At 37.9% G+C, this 11,024-nt stretch overlaps 1 protein-coding gene across 1 annotated transcript in view; it reads left to right on the top strand.

Annotated features, from left to right (window-relative positions):
- Positions 1–4,185: 4,185 nt before the first annotated feature.
- The window catches only part of myo5aa (myosin VAa), an 80,675-nt gene continuing 73,836 nt past the window's right edge, over positions 4,186–11,024 (top strand). The window contains 1 exon segment of the mRNA XM_053234710.1: positions 4,186–6,474. Within this exon segment, the coding sequence (XP_053090685.1) occupies positions 6,442–6,474 (33 nt within the window). The 5' untranslated portion in view covers positions 4,186–6,441.

Below are 11,024 nucleotides of genomic sequence, written 5' to 3'. Positions count from 1 at the left end.
AGGAATAAAACACCTCAGGACAGGCAGATAGAAGAAAATGATCATCCCGTCACTCATTTTCCTACAACAGCATGACACACACAGTGTTTCTTTACTTACTTAATGCACAGCTGTGACAGAAAGGTACAGAAATGCTGAACAGAAACAAACTTTACGATGTAGACCCTGCTGGGAAAAAAAAACAACAGAAACATCACAGAAATTCTAATGGTTTCCACTACAAATACCATTACAAACCATCAGCTAACCATTAAAACCTTAATGGTATGGTAAATCCTTAATGGTATCCACTAGACATAACATTCCACCAATAAAAGGCAACAAATTACTAGTAGAGACCCACAGGGACCATTACAGTTTCCATTAAAACCAGTACAATTCCCATTATAACCATTAAAACCAGTACAATTCCCATTATAACCATTAAAACCAGTACATTTCCCATTATAACCATTAAAACCAGTTCAAATACTATGAGGGTGTTTATTGTTTTTTTTTTCAGCAGGGGAATAAAGACTAAAGGCTGCAGAAGGGTGAAATCGATCTTGTGGCACTTTTGGTGATATCATATGTTAAATAAATGTTATGTATATGCTGCTTATAATATAAACAGAGGTTTTACAAACATTAAATCAAGCTAAACACGGCTAGCTTCAAGTACCTCAGCGCGCAGCGGCTTTACTGCGCATGCTCAGACCAAACAAGGCAGCAGCGCGCGCGGGACGTTGCTATTCACCATGGAAACGGCAGCGCCTCAGTTCAGCTTTAGCTAACTTAGCAATGCTAAAGTGACTATTTTATGGCAGGGGTGTCAAACACAAAAATAAAACAAACACACAGAAATAAAAACAATAAAGGTTCAACTCTGGCTCACTAAATGGTTTTAAGATCTGTGTTTAAAATAAAAAACCGTCCTGTGAACCGTAATTGAACTGAAAGAGCTCTGCTGTTCCACTAGAGGGCAAAATAGAGTAAAAACACTTCATTTTGTTAGCAAGCTGAATATACGAAACTGTTCTCTTAGCAAAATGTAAAAAAAAAAAAAAAAAAAGACAAATAAATAAAAAACTTTTTTTTTTGTTTTTTTTAAGAAACAATTCAGATTTTACGCCCACTTGAATATTATGGACTATCTTGTGTGGATTCATGACAAAAAATCCCAGTTCAAGGGGTTAAATATTTATACAAGCCACCATGTATTTAAGATAAAACCATAATTTGGAAGAATGTAAAATTGTTCCTGAATTGCAGTGTGTTCATGAGTTTTGTAGGTGAAGCAGGTTTATGTGTTCATTCTGTTTGTTCAGAATGTTTTGTGACCTAATACAGTTTTCTGCTCTGCTTAATAGAATTAGTTTTTTTGTCTATATCTGCCAAAAAAAAAACAAAAAAAAAAAACAGAATTAGGCTACTGTTGTACCTCAACAATAGGATTTTTCCCAGAATTATAAATATTATTTTTTTAAAGCACCTTTTCCAAACCCAAGGACAGTGTACATAAGGGCAAACAAAACAAAAATCTCCTAGAGCAAATACAAAACGAACAGCATCTACGAGGATCAACACCAGAGAACATCAGATCAACTGTGTTTATAATGAGTCTCACATCCCCTAACAAACACCAAATACCATTACTAACCACCAATACTAACCACCATTATTACCCACCATTACTAACAACCACATAACCACCATTACTAACCACCACATAACCACCACAACTAACCATCATTACAACCACTATTGCTAACCACCACTACTAACCACCAATACTAACCACCACATAACCACCATTACTAACCACCAATATTAACCACCACATAACCACCATTACTAACCACCAGTACTGACAACCACAACATAACCACCATTACTAATCACCATTACTGACCAGCATTACTAACTACCAAAACTAACCACCATTACAACCATCATTACTAACCACCACATAACCACCAATACTAACCACCACATAACCACCATTACTAACCATCATTTCTAGCCGACATTACTAACCACCAAAACAAACCACCATTACAACCACTATTGCTAACCATCAATACTAACCATTATTACTAACCACCGCATAACCATCATTGCCAACTACCATTTCTAACCACCCCATAACCACCATTACTAACCACCAATACTAACCATTATTACTATCAACCACTACTAGCCACCATTACTAACCACCACATAACCAACAAAAACCAACGGACACATCTATCTGTCTGTCTGTCTGTCTGTGGAAAATCAGTCTACACTGAAGCATATATAATATTAATCAAAACAACAACAACAACAATAATAATAAGTATACAATTTATAATATTGACTGAGTGCAGAGCTGTGTGTGTGTGTGTGTGTGTGTGTGTGTGTGTGTGTGTGTGTGTGTGTGTGTGTGTGTGTGTGTGTGTGTTTGACCAGCAGGGGGCGTTGCTGTTTCATTTTCCTGCACCACGCGGCTGCGCTAAATCATTTGCTCATGTACCCAGCATGCACAGAGAGAGAGAGAGAGGGAGAGGGAGAGGGAGAGAGAGAGAGAGAGGGAGAGAGAGAGAGAGACGCCGACAGAGCAGAGCAGAGCAGAGGAGAGGAACTGCTTCATGCTCGAACACAAACCCGCGCATTGAAGTCAAACTCACACCCCGGCGTTTGGAGGACTGAGAGGAAGAGGAGCAGGAAAGAAAGCGGAGGAGGAAGAAGAGGAGCTGATGTTCACCTAACTGAGATTTACAGAGAGAGAGAGAGAGAGAGAGAGAGAGAGAGAGAGAGAGAGAGGAGTCATGGCTGCGTCCGAGCTCTATACAAAGGTAATTCATTCTGCGGCTTTTTATTTATTTATTTATTTATTTCATGATTTCATCTTTGGGAGATGCTTTTGATGCATTGGAGCTAAAAATGGAATAAGATGTGAATGTGATTATTGTGTTGTGATGGTGGTGTAGGAGAAGGTCAGAGTGGCTTGTGTGATTTTATTTAAAGCCTGATATTTGTGACGATGTGTCATTTTTTAGGGCAAAAATAATAGGACAAAAAAAACACCCCGTAATGTAAGTCATGTCGGAGAAACATGAATGCGGCTTTTGATCTTCGTGTTGTTTTTCTCTCATCATGTGGATGAAGGATGCATGGGTGCGATTAAACAGTGTATAGGTGTGTGTGTGTGTGTGTTTTTATTTATCAAGGCCTAAGCTGAAGATGAGATGACGTATGTATGTGTGTGTGATGCTGATGCTGAGATTCGCCTCATCACCATCACCATTATCATCATCATCATCATCATCATCATCAAGCCTCCTCCATGTCCTCAGTGTCCTCCGTGTGTGTGTTTGGAATAAACACAAACTCATTGTAATGATTTAGAATTTTTTTTTGTTGTTGTTTCATTTGAATTGTGATGATAGCATGAGGATGAAGGTAATGATGAAGGTAACAGTGATGATGAAGATGATGATGATGATGATGCAGGGAGTGATGGAGGGAGAGAAAGGAGGAGGAGGAGAAGGCCTGTACCCATCCCCCATGTTCACATCTGCTGTGTTGTGAATGCGCTCAAGCTTTAGATCCCCCTGTGTGTGTGTGTGTGTGTGTGTGTGTGTGTGTGAGCTAATGGTTTAGCATTTAATTAGAGCAAATGCTGTTAGGTGTAGTGTGTCTTGTACATGAATTGCAGACATGTGGCTTTGTTTCTGTCGTGACATTTTGCCAGAATATATTCAATGTCAAGATTAGTTTCTGTTACGATCAGATTGTGTGTCAGTTTTTTAACGAGTTGGTCATGTGACTCAGTTGGTTTTTAATATGGCATCCGCAAGGCAGAGACAAAATCCCTTCTCACGATAGGCTTTCACTAGAAAGTCTAGCTAATGTTGCCTATTTTACCGCAGCACTGCTAAGTTCTGGATTCTGATTGGTCAGAATGTTTATATTCATGTGGTCATTCTAATATCGTTTCTATAGTAACAGTGACTCTCCACATAAACGTATTAGTACGAGCGCATAAATATAAACATTCTGACCAATCAGAATCCAGAATTCAGCAGTGCTCATTCTAATACGTTATCGTTTCTATAGTAACAGCTCATTCACAGGGACTCTCCATGTAAACGGATTAAAAACGTGTGTAATCACTGATGTGGTGAAGTTTTCCGTAAGGAGACGTTTATGTAACATTTCTGGAAGGAGTCTCCAGTGTCAGCGCTGTGTAACAGTCAGAGGTAAAGCTGGAGCGTTAAGTTTTCCGACATCTTCAGGACAGAGGAGTTTACGCTTGTTTGCGTTTTTTCGGTACCATGAAAAGCTGTGGGTTTTTTCTTTTCGTGATCTTTTACAGCTGCTTAAACAGGAACTAACAACTTTAAATATAAATAAATTGATAAAAAGTATGCTGTGTCATTTTTTAATAAATAAATCAACTGTAATTGTTGAAAATTGTTGCTGTAGAGTAGTAAGAGGAATAAAAAGCTCAGGGATGCGCTGTTATGGGAAAATAATCCTCAGCGTGTAACAGGAACTCCTCTTCATCACACCACTCCGTCACTCATCCTCTCTCTTTATATATGGCTTTTTATATCCATATGATAAACCACGTAAACATGCAGTAATGTCTTCTCTGATGTGGTGAAACGCTATTTTAAAGGGGCGTGTCCCAAACCGCTACCCTGCTCACTATATAGGCCACGTAAACACCACCGCGGCCCAAAGTGGACGCGTCCCAAACCACACAGCTTTCTCAGTATGTAGGTCACACTGCATTATGGGTGTTCTCTACTGTTACAGATTGTGGTGCATTGTGGGAGTTCACTGCATTTTCTTTACTATGCTTTTGCACATGGCTACTAAATAGTGCACTCTTAGAAGTCCACTATGTTGTGAGTAAATGTGTGGATTTGTAATAGCATACAGAGTGTTATTGATGAGGTTGTGTCCTAAATGTCATTTATAGGCTGCATTTGCTCCAGCCAGCGAGAATAAAACCTCGTGATCGTCTGAAAATAAAATATAATAAAATAAAGACAAATTCTTTTTAAAATAATCTCTTAAAATGGCCAGTGCTGTAGTAAGCACACTACAGTAGACATGAACGCTGTGATTTGGGACGGAGAGTGAAGGTTGCGTTTCTCCGGATGTTGTTTGCTCTCAGGTCATGCATTCCTGCTCCATGTGTATATGAAGAACACTCACCGCTTTGTGTGTGTGTGTGTGTGTGTGTGTGTGTGTGCGTGCGTGCGTGTGTGTGTGTGTGCGCACAGTCAAATAAACCTCCATTGATGCAGTGAAGCAGGACTCAGTTACTTAACCAACGTCATGGAGTTCCTGAGTGTGAGGGGAACAGATCCTCCATTTCTCTGACATCATCATTACATCATCATCATAATTGTACCACAATCAATAGTTTTAAGTAGTTTTATCAGAGTCTCTAGGTTACCATGACGATTAACCCAGCGTTCACACCAGTAGTGACATGATACAGTAAAAAGCAGCTTTCATTTTGAACACGAGCTGCAGATTTCTGGCGACTGTAGGTGACGCAAAGTGGGCGGGGCAAGCGATGCAACAACGTCGCGTGACGTTTAACTTTATGCAAATGAGCGACAAAGCAAACCAATAAGAGTGAGTAACGATGGTGTGTTTCTGTTTTATCCATTAACAGTACATCCTGAAGTGTTTTGTAGTTCCTCTTATAGCACAGCAATCTCCCAGTTACAATTTTTATTTATTAAAGAACAACATGTCATAATTTTTATCCGTTTATTGTTGCATTTCATGTTGTTAGTTCCTGTTCATGTGTATGTTATAGCAGCTGTAAACAGTCTTCATCTCAGCAGCCTCACCTTTAAGTTAGTAAGAGAAAAACGTAATGAGAAACCATAAACTCCTCCTGAAGATGTCAGAAAACTTAGTTACAGCTTTACGTCTATCTTTTACAAAGCACTGACACTGGAGACTCCTTCCATCGATGTTAAATAAACCTCTGTTTACGTGGAGCGTCTGGCGTACGAGTCCCTGTGAATGAGCTGTTGCTATAGAAACGATAACGTATCGGAACGAGTGCATTAATATAAACCTGCACTACTGTCAGAGCTGCTGTTATAGAAAACTAATCAACACCTTCTGACCAATCAGAGACCAGAATTCAGCAGTGCTTTGACCTGTCTGTTCCCATGTGAGACACAAATGACGGATGCTTTTGTGCTTTTAAGAGATTCATTATACAAAACAGCTCTTATATTTCCTCTCTCATGTGATGCTGAAGGAATCTTGTTGCTCTCGGGAAGGCAGTAGAGGAGCCGAGATCATCAGAGCTCCTGGGAACAGTCGGAGGAAGAGTCAGAATTTTTTAAACTCAAACAGAATAATATCAAAAAGAATAAAGTACGTCATTCGTGTGGGATTAAGCGATCCAGTCAGGTATACTCAGTGATATGGTGAAAGATGAACCAGGACTTGGATTATATGTTTTATAAAGTAAGTGTTGGATTATAACGTTGTTAAACGTTGTGCTGGAAGTTTGGTTGTTTGTTATTGGAGGTTTTTGTCATTTTGAAACATGGAATGATCAAAAATTTTTGACATTTTGACCTTGACATTGTGATCATAACGTTACATTTTACACTCGCTAACATTTCAAAGCTAAATTATTCATGCTAGAGATTGTTGCTAGCCGAGAAGTAATGTATCTTTAGGATTTTTGTGGATAAAGTAAAACTTTTCAAGGCTGTAAAAATGTTATCATTCAATTCAGTTGTGATGATATGAAGGTACGATATCAATATCGCAATATATTAACATCATGATATCGTCAGGTGTTGGTGATTTTATAACTAATCCAGTTTTTTTAAATTTCTCCTTCACTTTGTTTATTAAATATTTTGTGTAAATGTTGAACAGCAAAAGTTTATAAACCTGCAACTCTTTAAAAAATGACCACAACCTGAATGTTGTGATTTACATCATGCCTCGTAAAAAAAAGATTTCCCCACTAGCACAAAAAGATGGTGTTTTAGACAGTTTTAGAAAATTTCTCATCTAGTTTACAGATTCTGTGATGCTCTGATGCTTTATTTTCTGATTCCTGAACTGAAAAAGACCAAACATTTAGTGATTCTGCTGAAAAATTCAATGTTAAGTTGAATTTCGTAGCATTGACGTGAGGCTTCAGGGGAAAATAGTAAATTTGCTTCAAATTGAAGTTAAATTGCAGATTTTTAAAAATATTTTCCACAATATGTCAAAAATAGTTGTTTATTGATATAAATACATTTCATATTTAACTTTTTACTGTTTTATACCATTTTTACACTTTTATTCCAACTACTATTTAAAAAAAAATTGTTTTTCATTTTTCAGGCAGAAAGCATTTTTAATTCTTAATATTTTCATATTGAATCCTGTTTTATTGAAAATCATATTTTTTATAGCAAAAAGTTAAGTACTTTATTTACAGACTTCTTCTCAGGTGATGTAATGAATTATCATGAAAGATTTTTTTTCTCAGGCGGAGCATTCACATTATTTCACACACTGATTATTATTTATTTCTTTTTAAAGATTTTAAAAATAAAAAAACAATTTTAAAGTTGTTTCTTAGTTGACATTTTATCCACAAAAATTCAAAATTTGTATATTTTTTATATTATTTTATTTTTTTATACTTTTTAAAATACTTTTTTAAAAGCCCAATAATATTGTGAATGTATGAATTTACTGTGTATATTTTATTATTTATTCGATTATTTTTACATTATTTGTTTAGTATTTCTATGAATGCATTTGTTACATTTTATATATCAGAAGTTAAGTGTGTGATCACTGGGTGTATTATAACAATAAACAAAAAATAAATAAAATTTTTGGGATATAAAAATTAATTAATTTTTATTTAGTGATGTATTGCATTATTACGTATTTTAGTACATGTCTAAAAGTAAAAATAATAACACAAAAAATCTGGAGTGCTTTGAGTAGGTTCCATTTACTTTTCATATGAAGTAAACTGAAGAAAAAAAATATTTAAGTGTGTTGTAAAGTGTAATTTAATTATTGTTAATTATCACAGGTACCTGATTAGCGTAGCAAACTGGATATGAAAAGAAACTGGACAGTTTTATCAGTAACTGTAGATGTTGTTGAGTTGTATTTGTCCTTCACATCCGTCTGAGATGGAAAACTAAAAAAATAAAAAATAAAAAAATTAAAATGTGCACAATTGGAGTAGCTGTGTTTCAGAAAAAGACCCAGAACATGCTGTTTACATTTGTGGGGATTCATATGAACCTCATGTGTGTGTGTTGGATGTTGTTGCTAGCAGCTGGAGGCTTTTCTGTGGTCATGTGACCATCATGATCACCTGCATGAGCGCGTTGTGATGTCACGGTGTGGATTATGTGATGCGTGTTGGTATGTCGCCCGGGCTAATTCCATCAGAGCTGGTTTAGCTTCGTTACATTTGGATGGGTTCCTGAGGAAGTGTTTTGTCGTTTTTAGAGCGCACACACGCGCACACACACACACACACACACACACACACACACACACACACACCCTCTCTTCATCTCCGCCTCATCCTCCGCTCGCGAAGCTAATCAGGAGGTTGTGCTCGCTATTTAGTCAAGACTTATTTTTTGTTTTTTGTGAAGCAGCTGCTGTTTTATGGAGTTTTAAAGAGATTTGTGGTCATATGATGATCTCCATGTGACGGCTCAGTGTTTATCACCGACTCTGCATTCTGATTGGTCAGAAGGTGTTGATTAGTTTTCTAGAACAGCAGCTCTGACAGTAGTGCAGCTGCAAATCACAGGTTTATATTAATGCGCTCGTTCAAACAGTAAAAACATTGTTGTTATTTAAGAAAGAAAAGCATGTAATCGTTGACTTTCTGTAAGGAGATGTTTATGTAACGTTTATGGAAGGAGTCTCCAGTGTCAGCGCTTTGTAACAGTCAGAGGTAAAGCTGTAACTTTAAGTTTTCTGACGTCTTCAGGACAGAAGAGTTTACGCTTCGTTGCGGTTTCTCTGTAACATGCGTAACAAGCTGCGATTTCTTTTTTGTCTTATTAAGTTCAAGAGAGAAAAAAACGAGGCTGGTGAGGGAACGAATGTTTACAGCTGCTATAACGTAAGTGAGAACAGGAACTCACTTGTTCATGTAACTATATATGGATAAAAAGTATGACATCATTCTGTAATTGTTGGTGAAATGCTGTGGAGTGAGAGGAATAAAACACTCGGGCTTCAGGTTGCTTCAGGATGGAGTCAGTAACTCTGCTTCATCACACCACCCAGTCGCTGATTATTTTCCTGTAACAGCACCACACACACTGTGTTTTATTCATTATGAGATGATTATGGGATGTTTGACGTTCGTCTCATCTCTCTGTGTTTATAATGTAGATTAAACACTTCTCATTAGTTGAGGATTTGAGGTTGAGGGTCGAGGAAACAGCCGAGTTTCACATGAGCCTCCATCATGTGATAGTCTACACTCAAATAATGTGAGAATAACACTCTGCTGGTTCTCCCTCTCTCCCTCTCTCCCTCTCCCTCTCCCTCTCCCTCCCTCTCTCTCTCTCTCTCTCTCTCTCTCTCTTTCTCTCTCTTTCTCTTTCTCTCTCTCTCTCTTTCTCTCTCTCTCTCTCTCTGTTTATTTGTCTATCTGTCTTCATCCCTCTCTCTCTGTCTTACTCTCTCTCTCTTTCTGTCCCTCTCTATCTCTCTCTGTATCTCCATCTTTGTCTGTCTGTCTGTCTCTCTCTCTCTCCCTCTCTCTCTCTCCCTCTCTCTCTCTTTCTCTTTCTTTCTCTCTCTGTTTATTTGTCTCTGTCTCCATCCCTCTCTCTCTGTCTTTCTCTCTATATCTCTCTTTCTTTCTCTGTCTCTCTTTCTGTCCCTCTCTATCTCTCTCTGTCTGTGTCTCCATCTTTGTCTGTGTGTGTGTGTCTCTCTCTCTCTCTCTCTCTCTCTTTCTCTTCCTTTCTCTCTCTGTTTATTTGTCTGTCTGTCTCTCTCTCTCTCCCTCTCTCTCTCTGTTTATTTGTCTCTCTCTCCATCCCTCTCTCTCTGTCTTTCTCTCTCTATCTCTCTTTCTTTCTCTGTCTCTCTCTCTGTCTCTCTCTATCTCTCTCTGTCTGTGTCTCCATCTTTGTCTGTCTGTCTGTCTGTCTCTCTCTCTCTCTCTCTCTCTCTCTCTCTCTCTGTTTCTTTCTCTCTTCTTTCTCAGAGATCAAATGTTTTACATGTAGAATAGTTTACTCTTTAGACAGGTTGATGGTGAGTTAAGCTTCATGTAAGGGGCGGAGCCAGTGTTCAGAGTAATTGTAGTAATCTTGTGCGTGTATGTGTGTGTGCGCGTGTGTGTGTGTGCGCGTGTGCGCGTGTGTGCGCGCGTGTGTGTGCGCGTGTGTGTGCGCGTGTGTGTGCGCGTGTGTGTGCGCGTGTGTGTGTGCTTATTAACTCTGTTCTTTTCCTGTTTTAGACTCCACTCATTTCTTGTGTTTCTACATCATTACGTTATAGTTCTGTTCAGTCCTAATGATGTCCCACACGTGCGTCTAAACAGGAAGTAGTGAACTCCTCCAGTCTGATGATTAAAAATCGTGATGAGAGACTTCACAGTGAGTTTAGAAAGTGGATGAGCTGCTCAGTGATGTAACGGAGAGATATTACAGTTTACACTACATTTATTCAGCTGGCCGACATTTTTAAATAAGTCGCTTTGGATATAATCGTGTGCCAGATGAATAATTCTAATAAACAGGGAACAAAATCTCTTTTTTTATCTAATAAATCTCTTTTTAAAATCTAATATTAATTAGATTTTATTTTTATTATGGCAGTGTGTCTGTACCACAATTCTCATTACATCTGAAAGAATTTGTAAAGTATATTTTAACAGGTTAATGTCTTTAAATCTCCACAGAAGCAAATTTATAAATGCCGTCTAAAACTTTACTGGCTTCCTCCACCATGAGGTTATAAAACAAATAGTGAATACAATGGCCCGAGATTTAGGGTCTCGT

The sequence above is a fragment of the Pangasianodon hypophthalmus genome, chromosome 6 (genome assembly GCF_027358585.1).
Source record: "Pangasianodon hypophthalmus isolate fPanHyp1 chromosome 6, fPanHyp1.pri, whole genome shotgun sequence".
Classification (NCBI taxonomy): Eukaryota; Metazoa; Chordata; class Actinopteri; order Siluriformes; family Pangasiidae; genus Pangasianodon; species Pangasianodon hypophthalmus.
The sequence above is the reverse complement of the archived record's forward strand: the minus strand, read 5'-3'. Positions and strand labels throughout refer to the sequence as shown.